Source organism: Pungitius pungitius, chromosome 12, assembly GCF_949316345.1.
Source record: "Pungitius pungitius chromosome 12, fPunPun2.1, whole genome shotgun sequence".
Taxonomy (NCBI): domain Eukaryota; kingdom Metazoa; phylum Chordata; class Actinopteri; order Perciformes; family Gasterosteidae; genus Pungitius; species Pungitius pungitius.
In genome coordinates this window covers 18,031,611-18,052,838 of record NC_084911.1, presented here as the reverse complement: position 1 = coordinate 18,052,838, position 21,228 = coordinate 18,031,611, and the positions used below count along the sequence as shown (strand labels likewise).

The 21,228-nt window shown below is 44.0% G+C and overlaps 1 protein-coding gene across 1 annotated transcript; it reads right to left on the bottom strand.

The window, feature by feature from the left end:
* Positions 1-12,725: 12,725 nt before the first annotated feature.
* On the bottom strand, positions 12,726-20,827 carry LOC119219840 (homeobox protein Dlx4a-like). Its single transcript, XM_037475272.2, has 3 exons — positions 20,047-20,827; positions 17,524-17,720; positions 12,726-13,493 (listed from the first exon to the last, which is right to left on the bottom strand). The coding sequence occupies exons 1-3, from the start codon at positions 20,372-20,374 to the stop codon at positions 13,251-13,253; spliced, it is 768 nt and encodes a 255-aa protein (XP_037331169.2). The 5' UTR covers positions 20,375-20,827; the 3' UTR covers positions 12,726-13,250.
* Positions 20,828-21,228: the final 401 nt, after the last annotated feature.

Genomic DNA, 21,228 nt, shown 5'->3' with positions numbered 1-21,228 from the left:
AGATGTCACTAGATCTCTGACACGGGTCTTTTAATAAAAGTAAGGAGCCAAATATTCTCTCCCACATGCACGAGTGCAAAAGTTGGCGGACAACAAGAGTTCCAATATCTGCCAAATGTATGAGTCGGACTGCTGCATTGTGTTCTCTGACACCTACACACACACACACACACACACACACACACCTACTCACACAGGCCAAGCTCTGCAGTATCTCAGTTGCACTTCAAAACTAAGCGCCTATGTGTTTTCGCACCGCATGGGTCAAGTTTAACAAGCAAATATAAAGTGCCACCCTACTGTTCAGGACTTGTTTTAATTAATCTGTTTTTTTTCTCCATGTCTCTCTCTCTCAATACGTCTTGTTGTTCTATGAATGCCTCTCTCTCTGCTTTTTACTCGACAGGGGGGCAAAGTGTTGTCATCTGCCTGGTAGCGAGTTGTGAAGTCTTCGTTTGAATAGGTTTTGTCCTCACGCAAGGGAGTTTCGCTCCCCCGTTTCCTGTTTGTCTTCAACGGTGTAAACTTTTGTACACAAACACTACTATGCGCGCTTGTCCACAGGGAACATGTTTCACCTTATTTCCATATTAGAAATGGTTCATAAAAAAACACCATTTATGAATGTCTTTAAGAGGTATATTTCGGTAATGCAAACAAGAGTCAAGGATTTTCTCCTCTTCTGGTAAAGAGTAATTGTCCACCCTGTGAAGTCTTAAAGGAGCGTTTTATTTAGTTTACTTAAAGAAGGCCTTTAACTTTAAGTGATGTCGGAATTCAGTGACCGATAACCTGACAGTGACATTGCTGTGACAGTAGATTGTGATGCCTCCTCCATCTTTTCTTCTTCGCTTCAGTGAGCACCATCACCCACAGCAGTGGGTCAAGTGTAGATTTAAAGGAAGGATTTAAATACATTATTAACCGATTATCATTGCTGTTGGTTACTATCGCGCTTCCATCCATGACATAGAGGCTGTTGCGTTATATCTTATTCTAAACCGGTTTCACATGCGGTGGTGAAGATGTGGGGGTCTAAACCTCAAATATGTGGCCGTGCAAAGTCCAATGAAGGATAGCGGAATAGTTGATTTTGAACAATTACAAAATGAACTATTGTCCGATGTTGCGGATCAGAGATCAACCTTTTCCCCGCCCAGTCTGACACACTCTCTTGCCCACTCCTCCAGTTCGCCTCCAGAACTCGAGTTGAATCTCCCGCTTGTCCACGAAATACAACGCATTTCTAGCAGGCATGTACAGATCCTTTTACGACCTCCAACGATTGGCTGTAACATAATCGCACGTTATGTCCGTATCCTGTGACTCAGATAGGAAATACATCGTGGTTTGGTGGGAAATAACTTTAGAAAGTCCTGTGTTTGATTAATAATATTGTGGAGGTATCTAAAAAGATACTTTACCACTTGATGAGGGGGTTCTATCCAGGCAGAATTTCCGTGGCGGTGGGTTGGATTTATAAAAAGGAGGAACCAGAAATTGTAATCCAGTGTTTGGGGTATGAAACTGCTTCCCGAGGCTACCTCTCCAGAAAAGTTGATTCCATGGTTGAAGGGGCATCCGACCAATTGTCAAAATCCTCAATCCAGGAGGAATCTGAATACGTCTGGATTGAAGTCTGACCCTTAATTTCTGATATATTTCTTGTTTTGAACTGTGCATTGTTTCAATCTAACTACATTGACCTCCATCACTTCTCTATGTACTGTGCGTATGTGTGTGTGTGTGTGTGCAAGAGTTTGTGTGTTTATGGCCCTTTTTGTTTTCTCCTTTTTCGCCTTCTTCCACTTTGGCCCTCTGTTTAGCAGACAGCGTTGCGCTGCCATGGTCTCTTTCCCTCCCAGCCTTCCATAGGTTCATTGGGACGATACCGCGTGTCTCAAGTCTGTGAAATAAAGTCTTTCATAAAACTACATGGTGTGAATTTAGCCGGAGGCAACCGGATGCTGCTCCAAGGAGCAGATTAAATAAATATGGGCCTCTCTGGATTTTTTATACATGCAAGAAAAGAAAAGAAAAATAGGAGAATATAATTAAACAGGAGACAGTAGAACAAAACGATGGATTCCTCCAAACTTGTTTTGCTAAACAGCTTTTTAGTATGTAAATAATGAAGCTTAAGGGAGGTCATATATATATTCTGTGGTCCTCTTGTATCACAACAAAATGTTCAGGTTCCCTAACATGTGTTTCCCTTTAAAAAGACGACAGTCAATTGTCTCGACTAGATTTAAGAGAAAGAGGAAGAAGGTTTCCCATGCCCTGCCCTCGGTGCACAAAGTGACTCACCTTTATGCCCAAATCTCTTACCAACACCAAGCCCGTGTATGTCTACTCAGAGGGCTGCCGGTACCATTTGGAATATTGTTATGTAGTGACCCTTAAGTGATCGCCCTAAGTAATTGGCTGGTTGCCAATTAAAACATGTGAGAGCATGGCTATACCAGCATCTGTGAAGCATTTGTAACGTGTGTATGAACAACATTTTGCTTGTCATTGCAGCTACACTGGCATTTTGTTTTCATGGCACCACATGCTATTCCACTTTTGCCCTCGCTCAAAAAAAGTCAATATTCTAATTTAGCTTCTTTAGAAGTCTAATGAAAGTCAATATTTTCCACAAACATTCCTGTTTACATGGAGTTAGTTTCACCTAGACTATTATTTCGAATGTACTGCTACTGATAATATCCGTTCAGAGCGATTTAGCTAGGAAAACCCAATGGCGTAGGCAATATTGTTTTGAAAAGTGTGAACCACTACAATGATGAGAGGTTGTTGCGCATGCAGCCATAAGTGGCCAGCTGAAACATGAGAAGAACATTTAGGAGATCAGCCATGTATAAACAAAGGCATGCTCGCTCACTCAAACCATTTATGATTCTTTTTGCAGAGAAAACTGAGTTTGTTGAGAGATTAACAGCTTGTGTTTGTCATCACTGTCATCACTGCCCACCTACCAACGGTTTAAAGAAAAACTAAAAACTAACTAAATAAAAAAAAACATGGCCAGCCTCTCATCTGTCAGGAGCGACCGCGCATGCGTGGGAACCTTTCTGTAATTCTCACAATAAACAAAAAACAAATGTATTTGTTTCATTCTGCTTATTCTGGTTATTTAGCATTGTGTATAGTATGGACGTCAGATCAAAATTAAAAGACACTGGATCAAAGGTTTTGTCTTGCAGGGGAAAATATAAGAGAAAATGCCATCCCAACACTAACCATGACACTTTATCCAATCACCATGCCATTTGATCACTATGCCACTATACCTGATTACCGTGCCACTTTAGCTGATCACCATGCCACTTTACCCAAACACCATGCCACTTTACCCAAACACCATGCCACGTTATCCAAACACCATGCCACTTTACCCAATCACCATGCCACTTTATCCAAACACCATGCCACTTTACCCAAACACCATGCCACTTTACCCAAACACCATGCCACTTTACCCAAACACCATGCCACTTTACCCAAACACCATGCCACTTTACCCAAACACCATGCCACGTTATCCAAACACCATGCCACTTTACCCAAACTCCATGCCACTTTACCCAAACACCATGCCACTTTACCCAATCACCATGCCACTTTACCCAATCACCATGCCACTTTACCCAAACACCATGCCACTTTACCCAATCACCATGCCACTTTACCCAAACACCATGCCACTTTACCCAAACACCATGCCACTTTATCCAAACACCATGCCACTTTATCCAAACACCATGCCACATTACCCAAACACCATGCCACTTTACCCAAACACCATGCCACGTTATCCAAACACCATGCCACTTTACCCAAACACCATGCCACTTTACCCAAACACCATGCCACTTTACCCAAACACCATGCCACGTTATACAAACACCATGCCACTTTACCCAAACACCATGCCACTTTATCCAAACACCATGCCACATTACCCAAACACCATGCCACTTTACCCAAACACCATGCCACTTTACCCAAACACCATGCCACTTTATCCAAACACCATGCCACATTACCCAAACACCATGCCACTTTACCCAAACACCATGCCACTTTACCCAAACACCATGCCACGTTACCCAAACACCATGCCACTTTACCCAAACACCATGCCACTTCATCCAAACACCATGCCACATTACCCAAACACCATGCCACTTTACCCAAACACCATGCCACTTTACCCAAACACCATGCCACGTTATCCAAACACCATGCCACTTTACCCAAACACCATGCCACTTTACCCAAACACCATGCCACTTTACCCAATCACCATGCCACTTTACCCAATCACCATGCCACTTTACCCAAACACCATGCCACTTTACCCAATCACCATGCCACTTTACCCAATCACCATGCCACTTTACCCAATCACCATGCCACTTTACCCAAACACCATGCCACTTTATCCAAACACCATGCCACATTACCCAAACACCATGCCACTTTACCCAAACACCATGCCACTTTACCCAAACACCATGCCACTTTACCCAAACACCATGCCACGTTACCCAAACACCATGCCACTTTACCCAAACACCATGCCACTTTATCCAAACACCATGCCACATTACCCAAACACAATGCCACTTTACCCAAACACCATGCCACTTTACCCAAACACCATGCCACGTTATCCAAACACCATGCCACTTTACCCAAACACCATGCCACATTACCCAAACACCATGCCACTTTATCCAAACACCATGCCACGTTACCCAAACACCATGCCACTTTACCCAAACACCATGCCACTTTACCCAAACACCATGCCACGTTATCCAAACACCATGCCACTTTACCCAAACACCATGCCACTTTACCCAAACACCATGCCACTTTACCCAAACACCATGCCACGTTATCCAAACACCATGCCACTTTACCCAAACACCATGCCACTTTACCCAAACACCATGCCACTTTACCCAAACACCATGCCACTTTACCCAAACACCATGCCACTTTACCCAATCACCATGCCACTTTATCCAAACACCATGCCACATTACCCAAACACCATGCCACTTTACCCAAACACCATGCCACTTTACCCAAACACCATGCCACGTTATCCAAACACCATGCCACTTTACCCAAACACCATGCCACATTACCCAAACACCATGCCACTTTACCCAAACACCATGCCACTTTACCCAAACACCATGCCACTTTATCCAAACACCATGCCACATTACCCAAACACCATGCCACATTACCCAAACACCATGCCACTTTACCCAAACACCATGCCACTTTACCCAAACACCATGCCACTTTACCCAAACACCATGCCACTTTACCCAAACACAATGCCACTTTACCCAATCACCATGCCACTTTACCCAATCACCATGCCACTTTACCCAATCACCATGCCACTTTACCCAAACACCTTGCCACTTTACCCAATCACCATGCCACTTTACCCAATCACCATGCCACTTTACCCAAACACCATGCCACTTTACCCAAACACCATGCCACTTTACCCAAACACCATGCCACTTTATCCAAACACCATGCCACTTTATCCAAACACCATGCCACATTACCCAAACACCATGCCACTTTACCCAAACACCATGCCACGTTATCCAAACACCATGCCACTTTACCCAAACACCATGCCACTTTACCCAAACACCATGCCACTTTACCCAAACACCATGCCACGTTATACAAACACCATGCCACTTTACCCAAACACCATGCCACTTTATCCAAACACCATGCCACATTACCCAAACACCATGCCACTTTACCCAAACACCATGCCACTTTACCCAAACACCATGCCACTTTATCCAAACACCATGCCACATTACCCAAACACCATGCCACTTTACCCAAACACCATGCCACTTTACCCAAACACCATGCCACGTTACCCAAACACCATGCCACTTTACCCAAACACCATGCCACTTTATCCAAACACCATGCCACATTACCCAAACACCATGCCACTTTACCCAAACACCATGCCACGTTATCCAAACACCATGCCACTTTACCCAAACACCATGCCACTTTACCCAAACACCATGCCACTTTACCCAATCACCATGCCACTTTACCCAATCACCATGCCACTTTACCCAAACACCATGCCACTTTACCCAATCACCATGCCACTTTACCCAATCACCATGCCACTTTACCCAATCACCATGCCACTTTACCCAAACACCATGCCACTTTATCCAAACACCATGCCACATTACCCAAACACCATGCCACTTTACCCAAACACCATGCCACTTTACCCAAACACCATGCCACTTTACCCAAACACCATGCCACGTTACCCAAACACCATGCCACTTTACCCAAACACCATGCCACTTTATCCAAACACCATGCCACATTACCCAAACACCATGCCACTTTACCCAAACACCATGCCACTTTACCCAAACACCATGCCACTTTACCCAAACACCATGCCACTTTACCCAAACACCATGCCACGTTATCCAAACACCATGCCACTTTACCCAAACACCATGCCACATTACCCAAACACCATGCCACTTTATCCAAACACCATGCCACATTACCCAAACACCATGCCACTTTACCCAAACACCATGCCACTTTACCCAAACACCATGCCACGTTATCCAAACACCATGCCACTTTACCCAAACACCATGCCACTTTACCCAAACACCATGCCACGTTATCCAAACACCATGCCACTTTACCCAAACACCATGCCACTTTACCCAAACACCATGCCACTTTACCCAAACACCATGCCACTTTATCCAAACACCATGCCACATTACCCAAACACCATGCCACATTACCCAAACACCATGCCACTTTACCCAAACACCATGCCACTTTACCCAAACACCATGCCACGTTATCCAAACACCATGCCACTTTACCCAAACACCATGCCACTTTACCCAAACACCATGCCACTTTACCCAAACACCATGCCACGTTATCCAAACACCATGCCACTTTACCCAAACACCATGCCACTTTACCCAAACACCATGCCACTTTACCCAATCACCATGCCACTTTACCCAATCACCATGCCACTTTACCCAAACACCATGCCACTTTACCCAAACACCATGCCACTTTACCCAAACACCATGCCACTTTACCCAAACACCATGCCACTTTACCCAATCACCATGCCACTTTACCCAATCACCATGCCACTTTACCCAAACACCATGCCACTTTACCCAAACACCATGCCACTTTACCCAATCACCATGCCACTTTACCCAAACACCATGCCACTTTACCCAAACACCATGCCACTTTACCCAATCACCATGCCACTTTACCCAAACACCATGCCACGTTATCCAAACACCATGCCACTTTACCCAAACACCATGCCACTTTACCCAAACACCATGCCACTTTACCCGAACACCATGCCACTTTACCCAAACACCATGCCACTTTACCCGAACACCATGCCACTCTACCCAAACACCATGCCACTTTACCCAAACACCATGCCACTTTACCTGATCACCATGCCATTTTACTCCATTACCATTCCACTTTACCTGATCACCATTGTGTTGTTAGGCCAACAACAATATTTTTAAATGGATGCTGTTTGGCACCGGTTGGCACCGAGTGACGAGTGAAGGTAGCAGAGTAAATTAGAGTAATTAACATAGGTTAAAAAACAGTTGAGCTGCTACATTCTGGCTAAGCTGCAGAGGTCAGACGGTGCTGGCAGATACACTTGTTAGGAGGGAGTGACAATAGTCATGGTGTGAGATGAACGGAGCCTGTACCAGAACCTGCACCGCCTTCTGAGTGAGAATGGGGCGTACTCTTCTGATGTTGTGCAGCATGTATCTACAGGAAGGTGTTGTTTCTGTAATTTTGGCAGTGAGGGAGCACTTTGTGACCTTGTCTGTCAAAAACGCTGTACAAATAAATTTTATTTACTTACTTTACTTACAGTCAATATCAAATTGTTTGGTGATGAATGTATGTCCAGAAAAGATATCAAGTCAAAACCATAAGCCAAAGAAAAGTACATATCGTTTTTATTTTGTGCAAGTTATAAACAAACATTATTTTGCAACCACGAACAAACAAATGCCAAATAACATAATCTATTACTTGATCTCATGTTAGAATATATGTTAAAATAATATTTTACATTATTTAAATAAGACAGACCAAAATGTTTCAGTGAATTTGTAGTAAGCCTACTGTTAAAAGAGTAAAATTACATTAAATTAACATAAATTAAACTCATACTGGATAGCAACCTTTGATTCCGGCCAAAATCCAGATGTCGCAGCCTTGTAGAAACAGAGACAAGAAAGAGTTGTGAGATCTCAGCCTTTACAAAACAAGAAAGGTAAATATATCAATAGTATTACATACCATTCTCACTCCTTATGCCAACCACTGTCTGAAAGGGCAACAGTGTGGTACTCTTGAGACTGTGTGCAGCGCAGGGAAGATGTTGACATAGAGGTAGCCAGTGTTTCCCCAACCATTATAACAGCGCTGAAATGATCCCCCGCCCCTTGAAAAAGTGTGGAATAAAAAATATTTTTTCCATACACGGAGATTCTGCTACAACACGCGGGCGCATATGTCCATATACGCAATCCGGCCCGCCGCCGGAGTGCATACGGCCCGCAAGATTGAGATGGCCCGCAGGGTCCTCAGACTAGCAGGCTGGTAGTTTGGAGAGCATCCAGCCTGTTAGCCTGACAACTCTTACAGGTCTGCAAACCAGATGGAAAGATCCCGGCAGGGTAAACAGGTCTGCTTGGAAGCACTGGGGCTAGCAGGCTAAATACTCTTCTAAGTTAAGTTGAAAGCTTGCATAAGTGTTCTAAAGTTTTCCCCTGGTAGATGCAACAATGCCAGATCTGGCCCAGGTTTGGCAGCCATTAATGGGCCAGAACCTGTTTCAGTGCTGTTTGCCAATAAATCTAGCTGCCATGTCTCGACCAGAGTAGACCCAATTCTATAATGCCAGATTCGGCACAAGTTCAGCAGCCGTCAATGGGTCAGAACCGGTTTCAGTGCTGGCTGCCAATAAATCCAGCTGCTATGTCTTAGCCTGAATAGGGCAGTTTCTATGAAGCCAGATTGAAACCAGATTCTGCAGCCATCAACGGGCGTGTTTTAGTGCTGGTTGCTGATGAACCCGGCTGCCATTTCTCAACCAGTTTAGGCCCATTGTTATAATGACAGATTCAGCACAGGTCTGGCAGCCATCATTAGGCCAGAACCCAATGATGTGTGCTGGTTGCCGATAAATCCAGCTGCTGTGCCGTACCAGAGTAGGCCCAGAGTAGGCCCTGGTTGGCGATATACCCGGTGGCCATGTCTAAGCAAAAATAGGGCCATAGGTCATGAATGAAATGGGCCAAAGCTGGCTCACATCTGGCCGGATCGAGCCGGAATACAGCCGAGCTAGCAACAATACGGCTGTTTCCGCTGGCTACCTTGGGTCTTGTCAAGGTTAATCTTCAGCTGGTGTGCGGTCATCCACCGAGAGATGTCTGCTGCTACTTGTGTCTAATAAGAAATTAAAATGAAATAAGAAGATTACCTTCTTTATCTGCATTTAGGTTTTAAGACTTCTACTGTCAAGCGCAGCAGGTTGCTAGGCAACGGGAGATGCGGAGAAAAAGCTGATGATGCAACCACCAGTAGGCCAGAACGTCCCATTTCAGAGACCGCTCGGTTCAGCCTATGCTGTCGTTGGAGGACCCAGCAAACGTCAACCGCGAGACATAGCTATAGACGGGAGGGATTTGAAAAGAGGGAGGGCTTCTATAACCGTATATAGGCAAGAGATTTTCCGGGTAAATGGCAGGCCTATAGGAAATTGACTTTTTTAAGCAAACTGTCTTTTGGTTAGTGGATTTTAGGTCTCTATTTGATCAAATATTATATAATATTTGTTATTCACACTGTGACTGTGCCAATTTTTGTCTTAGGTTATCTTATAGAATAAACATTGAGTTGATTTAAGGCAGTGATTCTCAACTGGTGGGTCGCGACCCAGTAGTGGGTCCCGGAGCCAGACCAGTTGAGAACCACTTAAAGGGAACCTTTAATTTGGCTTTATTTCGACGAGGGACCTCCAAATTCTTAATACCTACTATTCTTGTTGATACTCAGCGGTTTGGTTAGTTATCGACACTTTTATATTGTTTAAAACTGAAATGAGAACAGCATTAGAATTGATTCATATTTAAAATACAAACAATTCCCTAAAGATGCAGCTGCACTGGTCACTATAGAGCAGTGGTTCTCAATTGGTCTGGCTCCGGGACCCACCATCACAAGCCGCGACCCAAATCGAGGAACATTCTCAACATCTCAATTTTATTCAAAATCAAGTTCATACGCTGAATTTTATACTCAGGATGTTTAATTATCCTAAAAACCCAATGTGTCCCCCATATCAGAATGGTTTGACCCAACCTGGCACACGCTGCTGAAAACATGGACGAGCCGACAAAAAAAACGACACTGCGCTGCATTAAAAAAGCCCCTTCAAAATAAAATCACAGGATGATTTTTTTTTTTTTTTCTAATTTTTATTTTCCCATGCAAAGGCCCGTGACCCACTGAAAACGGGTCCGCGACCCACTAGTAAGTCGCGACCCACTAGTTGAGAATCACTGCTATTAGAGGCAATGCCATCTCTCAGCAAATGTCAAAAATCTCCTTCTGAGTGAGATGGAATGTAGACATCTTGTTGACTGAGCCGGATGGAAAGGAGGTGGGGGGTATTAACTGATGACGTGGATCCCAGGAATTGTATATCGATTTACTTCTTGAATGAAAAGAATGTTCCCTTGAAGCTTAAATTGTTTTCTCTGAATCTCCGGGAGGCCAAAGTAGACTGGACATTATGCTTAGCCTCTATAGTATTATAAACAGGCATAAAGACCACCTGCAACATTCCTTATTTTGACAAGCCGGATGGTCTTCAGAGCCACTTGTCCTCTCTCCCGAACATGAAATGAGTTTGACACCCCTGATGTAGAGCATGGCACTACTGTGCGATATGACGTTCCGCGTGTGTACATAATCTCCAAAAGATTGAAGTGTTCTGAAGTATAAACATGGAACCCCAGGCAAAAAACGACTAAGCCATGAGTAGCAAAATACAACTATGTACGAATGCCGTTTCTTGGTGAAATCTTCATTCTATTCAGTAATTCAGGTCGATGTCGTCTACTACTTCTTAGCCTTTTTCCCTCAAGGCCCGAGGCAGAAGGACATTCCCTCGACTGACAATTACAGATAATTACACCATCAGAGTGAAAGCTTTATTTAACAAGCTGTGTCCTAAATTGCCTATAATTGACGTGGTCATTTTAAAAAATCATTGACGGCGTTTGACGACTCTTTGTGCTTTTCCAGATGTTGGCGGGGCAAAAGACGTGACCCGCTTCTTCTGATTTATGACTTTAGAAAAGTGGCTCCAGGCCACTGGGGCACACAGGAACCTGTACACTGGGAAGGAACATGTTGCTTTAGGGATACATCACTGAAGCCTCAATTTCATTGTTATCAGTCCAAAGGTGCAAAAACAAATGTTGGATGTAAGTTAAATAAACCAAATGAAATAGGTGTGGCAATGAACACTGGGCTTGATTTATTTCAAATAACATAGCATGTCCTGACTCATTACCAATGGATTATTGGAACAATATTAATTCAGTACTTTAAGAGGATGCTAAAAAAGGGTCAACCGATCCTGATCATTACATTTAGCCTTAGTATGTACAAAGTGAAGCCCCAAGAAATACCCTTTTTCAGTGGCCAGGCAGTAACTCACCATGAACTAGATGGTGTGAAATCACATTAGTCATACTCAGCTTTCAAATACATTTCTGCAATGTTCAGTTGGATTTAATCTATTTTAAAGTTTTTATTACAATAGAGAAAATTAATAAAATTTGACATAGGACGAAGTAACCGTGTGTATTCAATGCCTATGTCCCACATAGTGCTAAAAAGGGGATTATAAGTACAATAACATAAATGTCTGCTTGTTCGCACCTTATTGGAGTGTAATCAACGTCCCACAATTGCTGTTTGAAGGTCTCTATGCGCCTCAGACTTTTTAGTGTGTTACACCCCGTCACACACAAGTATACACAATAGTCTAAAAGAACTTTTCTTTTTTAATCTGATCTGTTTCTTTATGTTTAGCAAGCCTAATGGTCATCTGAATGAGATCCATAAAGACCAACTGCAAAGAACACTTTGTTTCACACACTCATACCCGCCTGAGGCCGCTGAGACCCCTTGAAATGTCCACAATCAGATATGCAGGGATGGCGTTAGCTTTGAGTTAGCGTTAGCTTTGAGTTGGCGTTAGCTTTGAGTTGGCGTTAGCTTTGAATTGGCGCTAGCTTTGAGTTGGCGTTAGCTTTGAGTTGGCGCTAGCCTAATCACAAATGCCTTTGGCAGGCCACATAGAAAGGACTTGACTGGTTGTCATAAAAGGAGTCTTATGTTCACTTTTTGAAAGAAGAAATCACACACATTGACCCTTTTACAAATTATTATTAATATGTTTAATATTAAACAAGCCCTTGGTCTGGTCAGTGCACTCAGGGTTTGCTGCTACTGCTACACCTTCTCTTTTTTAACTCGCTGGATACATCTTAGGCCACATATGTAGTCCAATAGGCCTGGACAAAAGGCTGACGTACCGCTCATGGTGGAAGGTGATTCATGTTATTGCTTATTTATTTGTAACAAGACAACATGTAGAGAAGTTTCTAAAAGGGTTGAGTTCAAAATAATAAAACGTTTGTTACGTTGTTAAGTTCTGTATGGAGGTTAAGGTCGATACTCGGTGCAAATTAATGTCCATTTGTACATGGCATGAGGATCGGCCTCGTGGTTGAAAGTCCTGAGATTTTGGGGGTTGTTACATAACTTAACTAACATACATTACAGGAGTTGGGTAGGCCGTGTGACGTGAGTTTAGCACGCGACGTGCGGGACTCGAGCTTGAGTTTAAAATGTCATGCACAATGAGTTTGCTTCAAGGAGATTGTTCCAGTATCTGATCGCCGATCTCTGCCAGCGGTGTTATTTTGACCCTCCAGAGGCGCTGGGCTCCACCGCGACAAAGTCTGTGTCCCTCGGTGGCAATAAATCCACCGTTTGTCCCAAAAGCGCTGCGTCCTTCCGCACTCTCACATCATCTGAGTCCTTGGCATGGAGTCCTGCTGGTGTCCCGTGTACCAGGGAGCAAAGTTGTTCATGTATCCTCCTGAATGCACCGGCGCCCCTTTGGCGGCCATGTTGATGTCCCACAGAGAGCACGGGGAGGAGGAGGACGCGGGTGGGGGGGCCAGGTGGTCTCCTTCAAGTCCACAGGGCCCATTCTTCATGATTTTCTTGTATTTGGACCGTTTGTTTTGGAACCATATTTTCACCTGAAGGACAAGGAGGGGGGATGAGTTAATAGTCAGAAAATGTGTTACATGAGAAGGAAAGAATATTATGAAAAAAATATTATCAGGAATCAGGAATCAATTTTTATTGCCATAATGTCAGACATGGAATTTGACTTGGCGGTTGGTGCATGGCGGCAGGCAGTACGACAATGGACAACAGACAACCTAGTGCAGGAATAAGGTAAAGGTAAATAAAGATAAGAAATAAATTCATTCAAATTCATGTCTGAAACAGAAAAAAAATACATGAATATAGTCTGTGTGTTTACTCTGGCGATACAAAGTGTATCATGGAACACGTGTGACCAGTCTAAATATTTTTTTTCAAATGTAATTTGAAGTAAAAACCGCTGTAGATTACTTTTTTTATACAATGAGAAGATTGTATGGGCCCTTGCGTTAATCACAGTCCCAGTTTTAAAATCACTACTTTAAGAAGTCACATACCCCTAACCCACAGGCCACGTATCTTCATATATATAAAATGAAGCATTGATCGAATTCTAAAAATCAAAAAAAATATATCAAAAAAGTACCACAAAAATGTAATGCGATAATTCATATTTTCTAACAATCTTTGTTAGATGTAGTTATTAAAAAAACAAATATCTCTTGGTGGATTGAACTGTGTGACCTGGCGATGCACGGATTGAACTGCTAAGCACCTCGCTCTCAATATGTGTCACGTTATTGTGACCTTACCGTACCTCTCTCCGACAAAACGAACAATCCCCTCCCTCCAATGTCTCTCATTCCGTACCACATCGGCCCAGTTCTCACAGCCCTACCCATAGGACGGCATTTTAATGAATGGGTGTGTCCCGCTTCCGTGGAATACGCAACGAAACCAACTACAGACTACAAACTACAGCGTGATTCCAACAAAAGGCAACAAATCAGTGTGTCAAGTGTTATAAATACTGACAACCGATACGGCAAAAATATTTTATGATTACACATGACTGTCCCTCACCACGACAACCACACCTGCTGCAGATGACACTAGAGTCAAGGGACTGAGGTTCTAAAGAAACAAATACAGTTATTTAAAACTCTTCTCTGCTCTACTTTTTGCCTCGATGCGAGCAGACACACACCTACAGACACGTGTGCACACACACAGATGAGCACACTCCCAGCGGACACGCACCGCTCAGCTGCGTTGTTGATACAATTGGATGGTTCTCAAGTTTCCTGCAGTCTTGCAAATTCAGCGTTAAAGTACGCAACTACGCCTCTCGGGCCACTTGTCAGTTTAAGAGGGCGCATAAATCATCAATAATTACACACAGCAATTAATACTTTGGTGTCAAACGGGTTTTGTTCCCCTTTCCCGGGAAAAAGAAAGAAGAAAACAAACGCGTTGCGGCTGGTGACAAAGGATGCATAAAGGAGACAAAGAAGAGAAATTTGAATTTGAGTGGAAAAAATGGAAATTGTATTGTAATAAGTAACAAGTATAATTTCAGACTGCTCTAATAGATGAAATATGTGGAATAAATAGGCCCTCCAAGCAATAATCGAGCAAATATGAGATTTAATTTGATCTCTACTGTCCCAGTCCAGTTGTCATTTAGCAGGGACGGTGGCAAAACCGTCAAATGAAAGCACCGCTCCACAAAGAAGCGATGCCGATCACACCATATCATTCTTTTGCTATACCAATTGCTATAATTACACACAAAAATGAATCTACTGTCTTCGTAGTTGTTGCAGCCGTGGCCTGAAACCAAACTGTTAGCCCGCCCCATCTACAACCCTCCACGGGCACAGTGTCATGCTCCAGTGGCTGCGGGGCGCTAATGAAACCCTCAAGTGAGCGCTACGAGCCCGAGAGCAGCCCGCCAATGCTAATGCAGCCTCAGCGACAGGCCTTCTGCCCTAACTGTTGGTGTCATATTCCGGCATTAACGGAGCAGAGTGGCATGAGAGGCATGCCAGGTGTGTGTGTGTGTGTGTGTGTGTGTGTGTGTGTGCATGAATTCTGTGATTCCTAGGAATAGAAGGAGTCCATATGGAGGGCAGTTTCAGCTGTGTTTGTGTGTGCGAAAGAGAGATGGATGGAGATAGTTTCAAGAAAAACAGTTGGAGCCGTGCTACGTGCCATTTCTCAGCAGCGTCTGGGAGCATTAGAGAGTCAGACGGAAAGCGGTTGGCGGCCGGCCTAATGGCACCGAGGCAGGGTCGAGATGTGGCGCGTGATCACTATCGGCTAGAGTGTGTGTGTGTGTGTAACTTTCTATTTTGTATATGTGTATTAAAATGCACACAACATATGCCTGAGGAACTGCATGGCTGTGTGTGTGAGAGACAATATGTAACTACTACAGCTGACAAGCAGTTCTGTGTCTCGGTCTATCTCCAGGATCACTGCCACACCTTTCATTGGTGATTTGAAGGTGAACAGTGCAGTAAAGAGTCGAAATTGCCGCATCACATGACACACACTGGCCAATAGACGTCTATGGGGAAAAGCTTCCTAGGCCCAATGTTACATGACACATTTGGAAATTACCATTACACTGACAGCTTCCATCTTCAAACACTGCCTTCATCTTTGTGAGTGCATGCGGACTGGTTGTGACGTAGAATCTGTCCATCCGACTTATAAACACCTGGATAAGTAGTCTGAACCACTTTGTGGTAGTTCCTGCTGCAGTAGGTGTTTCCAGGAAAACAACAGCACCGTCGCGGCTGGCAATAATTAGAAGGCAAACTGTGGGAAACACCTTTTATAACTAAACGTATCTTGACAATACCTAGTCTCTGCAACTAAAAAGGTGGAGGGCCAGGGGAACGAAGGACTCACAGAAAGAAAAAAAATCACAGAAAAGCCACCATATTCTTTGTCACAAGCCCACAAGAATGTGTCTGCATTCCTGCAACTACAGGCAGACCCTTAAATCGCAATCAGTCGAGCTCATTCAGTCAAGGCTTCAACACATCCATTCAAAGCTCACGCTCCCTGATGCAAAACACACCTCAAAGCAGACAGACCAACGGTAGGCTTCCCCGGGCCGGCGTGCGTGCGAGTGCGACTGGCAGCCGGCCACATTCCAAACCGTTCCACCACTACAAAAGGAGAACACGAAGGGCTCGTCCCTGAACCCGAGTGTAAACAAAGCTGTGGTGGTACCGGATCAGTCCAGGTTACCCGATGACATCAAAGGCTTTCACTTGCTCCTCGGTTCATCCACGTGTGTCATATTTCAAAAAGTTTCACTATCACACCTGTTCTCCTTTGACATTTACAACACATGGTGCAGGTTAACTAGCTAACGGTAGCTAACTTAACAGCTCTCGTTAGCTGCTGTCTCTTCCTTTTGGTATTCATGTTGTTGGGTGTATTTAAGGTCCCTTTAAATTACACATTACGATTACATTATGACTGAAACAAATGGGAAGACAGAGAAAGATTATGACCACATAATCATAGTTAATAATGGCACAAATTAAAGAAATGTATAGCCTATTTTCAAAGAACTATCGTATGTAACGTGATTATTCCCTGTTAGAAGAGCCGTCTCCCTACAGCACTCGTTTGTCTCCACTCAGATTAAATCACTTTTAATGAGACTCGTGATTGACTGATGGAAAAGAAGAACAAAAATGTTTGTGGTGAAGCAAAATTTGAAAAAGACCATTGCCATGCCAACATATGTCCCATTGTTCCCATGGCTTTAATCAACTGGATCACTGGAATTAGACATTTATTTATAGGAAAATGTTTAATGACTCCCTATGAATTTCAGATGTTCATACAAGAGGCTTAAAATACATCACTCGTAAACACAACAGCACCCAGTGCGTTGGGTACGTTGACACGAACAAAATGGCCAACATTAGGGTTTCATTTGTTTTCGAGAATTGGAACGTGTGTGTTTTTATTTTTTAACGTATGACATTTTTTCTTAATTGCTGTCCTTTTGTGATTGCATTAGTTAGGCGATTTTTTTATTTTTATTTCGAAAAGAAAAGCTCTAAAACGAGTCTCACAGCGAACGTGTACCTGGGTCTGCGTCAGGCCCAGTTTGGCTGCCAGGTCGGCCCTCTCGGGCAGCGCGAGGTACTGGGTCTGCTGGAAGCGCTGGTTGAGGGCCTGGAGCTGCAGGCTGGAGTAGATGGTGCGAGGCTTCCTGATCTTCTTCCCCTTCCCGTTGAGCCGCACCTCCCCGTTTTCTATCACCGTGGTTGGCTTCTCGTGCTCTGGAGAGGAGAGATAGAAATCAGCCCGGGGATTCGTACAGCGCCATACAACCCCCCCCTTAGATGCATCAGTAACTGTTTGAGATATGGAAATGCCGACCGGAAGATCCTACAGAGGCGCTTTCAAAACTTTCCACCGACATTCTTTTAGCTTTTTGTGCATTTTATTCCTCTTCTTGTGCATTCGTTTTAATGATTGCTTTCTATCCTGTGAAAATACTTGAAATGTGAGAAACTCAAATGCATTCCTTTTATCCTAAACAGCAACACATTGATTTCACACTATAAGTTATTTTTTTAAACATTGTTTTCTCACGCAGTGAAGCAGTTTGCACTTAACCTAAACCCCATTCACATATACCTAAATATTCAACCAAATAATGGAATAAAACAAGTGTAAAATCCTGCAGCAAGCAAACAATCCCGCGAGAACATGTGTTAGTGGATTAGAAGAAAATGACCCGAGCTGCCATGCATTGTCATGAAATACAATGTGAGTGCAGCGACCCGATGGACTCGCGTAGAAAGATGAAGCCTCTCGTCACACAGCCGAGACTTGTTATGAGTTTTTTTTGTTCCAGGGAAAGCTAAACGGCCCTGTTATGACATGAGCTCATCGCCTGAAGTGGCAGGAGAGAACAGCTGTGGACGAGCCGAGGGCCCCACAAGACGCTCAGGCTCCGTAGGCCGGGCCGCGATCCAAAAAAAAAGGGGAAGGGGGGGGCACAAAGGACAATACGCGATAGGCCTCTTTAATGAAAAGGATAAATGAGAGGTCGTAAATCTTGGATTTACACAATATGTATTTCTTTTTGCTATTTCTAGTAACAAGACTTTATTTGGAGAGGGCACCAGTCCCGCAGAGGTGGAGTTTGCACTCACTATTGATCATAAAAATTGTTTTAAAAGAAATTGTTTTAAAAAGTCCAATGGACACGATGGAAATTAAACAAATGGATGATTTTAGTGTAGGTTATTTATTGTTTCTACTGGGTTCAAATGTATAAATGGTGTTCTATAATATTTCGACCGTTATCACAAATGATTTGTACTTATTTTTAATGGTGGCATTTTGTCTTGTATTTTGGTTGCAAGGAAACTTTAAACAATTTTAAATCAACAAAACAATAAGTCTGGACCATGAGTGTGTGCTGAATAATGGAGGCCGGATACACAAAATAGAAAAGGAAAGAAAAGTATTCAGCTTTTAAAGAAAAAAAAATAAAGATATCCAACAGTCAAATATTTGTTAACAGGGACCTGTGTAGAAACAATTATTGTTATTAATGTAATTAGTACTATTAAAGAATTAGCCTAAGGATGTTAACAACAAAGTAATATTTCAATTGCATCAAAGTCCCGATGAAAGCAATTAAGGATAAACTTAATTATATTTGTATCATTTCTTAAGAGATAACCATCACATATAAAAGTTCCATTCCACGGTCTATAATTCACTGAGTTGTCCGTGAATCCGGAAAGGGTTGAAAAGTAATTTTAAATTAATTATTAAAATGATCTTTTTCGTCTCAAATGTAATTGGTGTATTTAATTTTGAAATAAATACAATTACCGGTTCGATAAATTCGATTTTATCAATTTCTAAAAATATTTTCTGGCAATCTTCTGTGCGCGTGTGCGTGGAGGGAGCGAGCGCAGGCCGCAGCAGGGCGGATGTTATTCGGGCCGTTGCGGGACACCACAGGCCGGGGGTCGGCTGCAGCTTGTGGAGAGTCGCACAGCCTCCGCGGGCCTTGAACTCATGTCCCTTCAGACCCCAAAGTACGCGAGGCACGGCGCTGTGGCCGAGCTGTGTGTGGATCCAATTATTGTGCTCTATTGTGGTTCTTCCTCCTTCCATACACAATAAAACAATTTCCACCATGATATATTAAACATCTGTGAAGAATAATCCTCCTCACCATTCTCATGGGATTTCTCTTCAATTAAGTTGGTGCGTATTGTGGCGTTGACATCAGTACACTGAGACATACACACACATACCTTAACAGTCGCATATTTGGGGACCCTTTCTTATTTAATTGAATGAGAAAATGTCTCCAAACCTTCGACTAGTAAAAGAGCTAACGCCGTTAAATCAACTGAAAACATTACACCTTCATTTAATCTCAAGTTTGACTGGATAATTAGTCAGGAGACCGTGACGTTATATACCGTCAGCACGACTGATGTCCGATGGAATATTACACGTTAAATACATATTTTTAAATGAGTAAATATTTTGGGGGACGACAGCTCTGGTGGCAAGAGCACACTGTAGGTGTAAAAAAAAAACGTTTTCCATTAAAACGTGGGTCGAACCTACCGGAATCGTCCAGTCTGCTGTGTCCGAGCGCGCCGCCGTGACCTCCGTGCTGGTAGGGCAGGTAGGCACCTGGGTGGTGCGCGCTCACGGGGCCGTGATAGGATGGGTATCCCAGCGGGCGACCGTAGGAGGATGCGCCGGGGGAGAAGTGTCCTTCGTGCTGCGAGTGGCCCACCGCGTGGAGACCGTGGACCGGGTAATGGTTGTGCGACAGGCCGGGGGAGGGCTGCTGGTGTCCGGGGTACCCGTGGCCGCCGAACTCTAAGAACGCCGACTTCGAGGGATCGTGCGGGACCAAAGTGTCCGATATAGAGCTCATAGTCATCATTGGGGGATGTGCAAAGGGGTATGTGGTGGGAAATGAGAAAGGGTTCAGTTACCACCTCCTTGCGTCGGTCATCATGCAGCAACCCACCTTCGATACGAAAAAACGCTGGGTAGATTCTGCAATGAAGTGTTCTAGTTCCAATAAAACCAGCAGCAGCTCAAAAGAAAACGTCCTCAACTAAAACCAGCACACTCCCGCGTAACGAATAAAAGCGGCGTTAGGTGGGCTCGCCCTCCGCTACATCCCCGCCGAACGGTCCTCAAACGCAACGCTCCGTGTCCGAAACTACGAGACGCGGGGCGGGAAGGCGTGCGGCACGAGCCGGACTCAATGGGGGGAAAAAAAAGCAAACACGAGGAAAGTTCGGATCAAACAAAGGGACTTGAGGTGATTTAATGTCCGTGCAGTCAGCTCATCCTTCTTCTGCCCTGCCTCCGGTGCTGTGGGGAGGCGGCAGCGCAGAGCGGCGTAGTGTGTTCCTCCTCCTCGGAGCGTCTAACGTTCTCTGCCTCCCACCTGACGGCCGCACCGCGCGCTCATTGGCTGTGGCGTCTCCCCCCGCGTCACGCGGGTCGAACTAATGGTGGTTTTCGCGAGCGGCGGACCCGGCTCCTTTTGGGGCTTTCTTTTGGCGGATAGCCGGACTCTAAAGACCGCGGAAACGGTTTAACCGTTAGAATATAATTTAGCAAGTGGGAAAATCCGGACGGAACCGATTTGCTGTCACATGTTGTTCGTTTTTTCAGCATCCAATTAAACAACTTTCTTGATAAAAACGTAAGTCAGGATATTAAAATGAATGCAGACTTGAATGAATGCAGATTCCCCTCGTTTCAATTTGCGTTTATTTCACA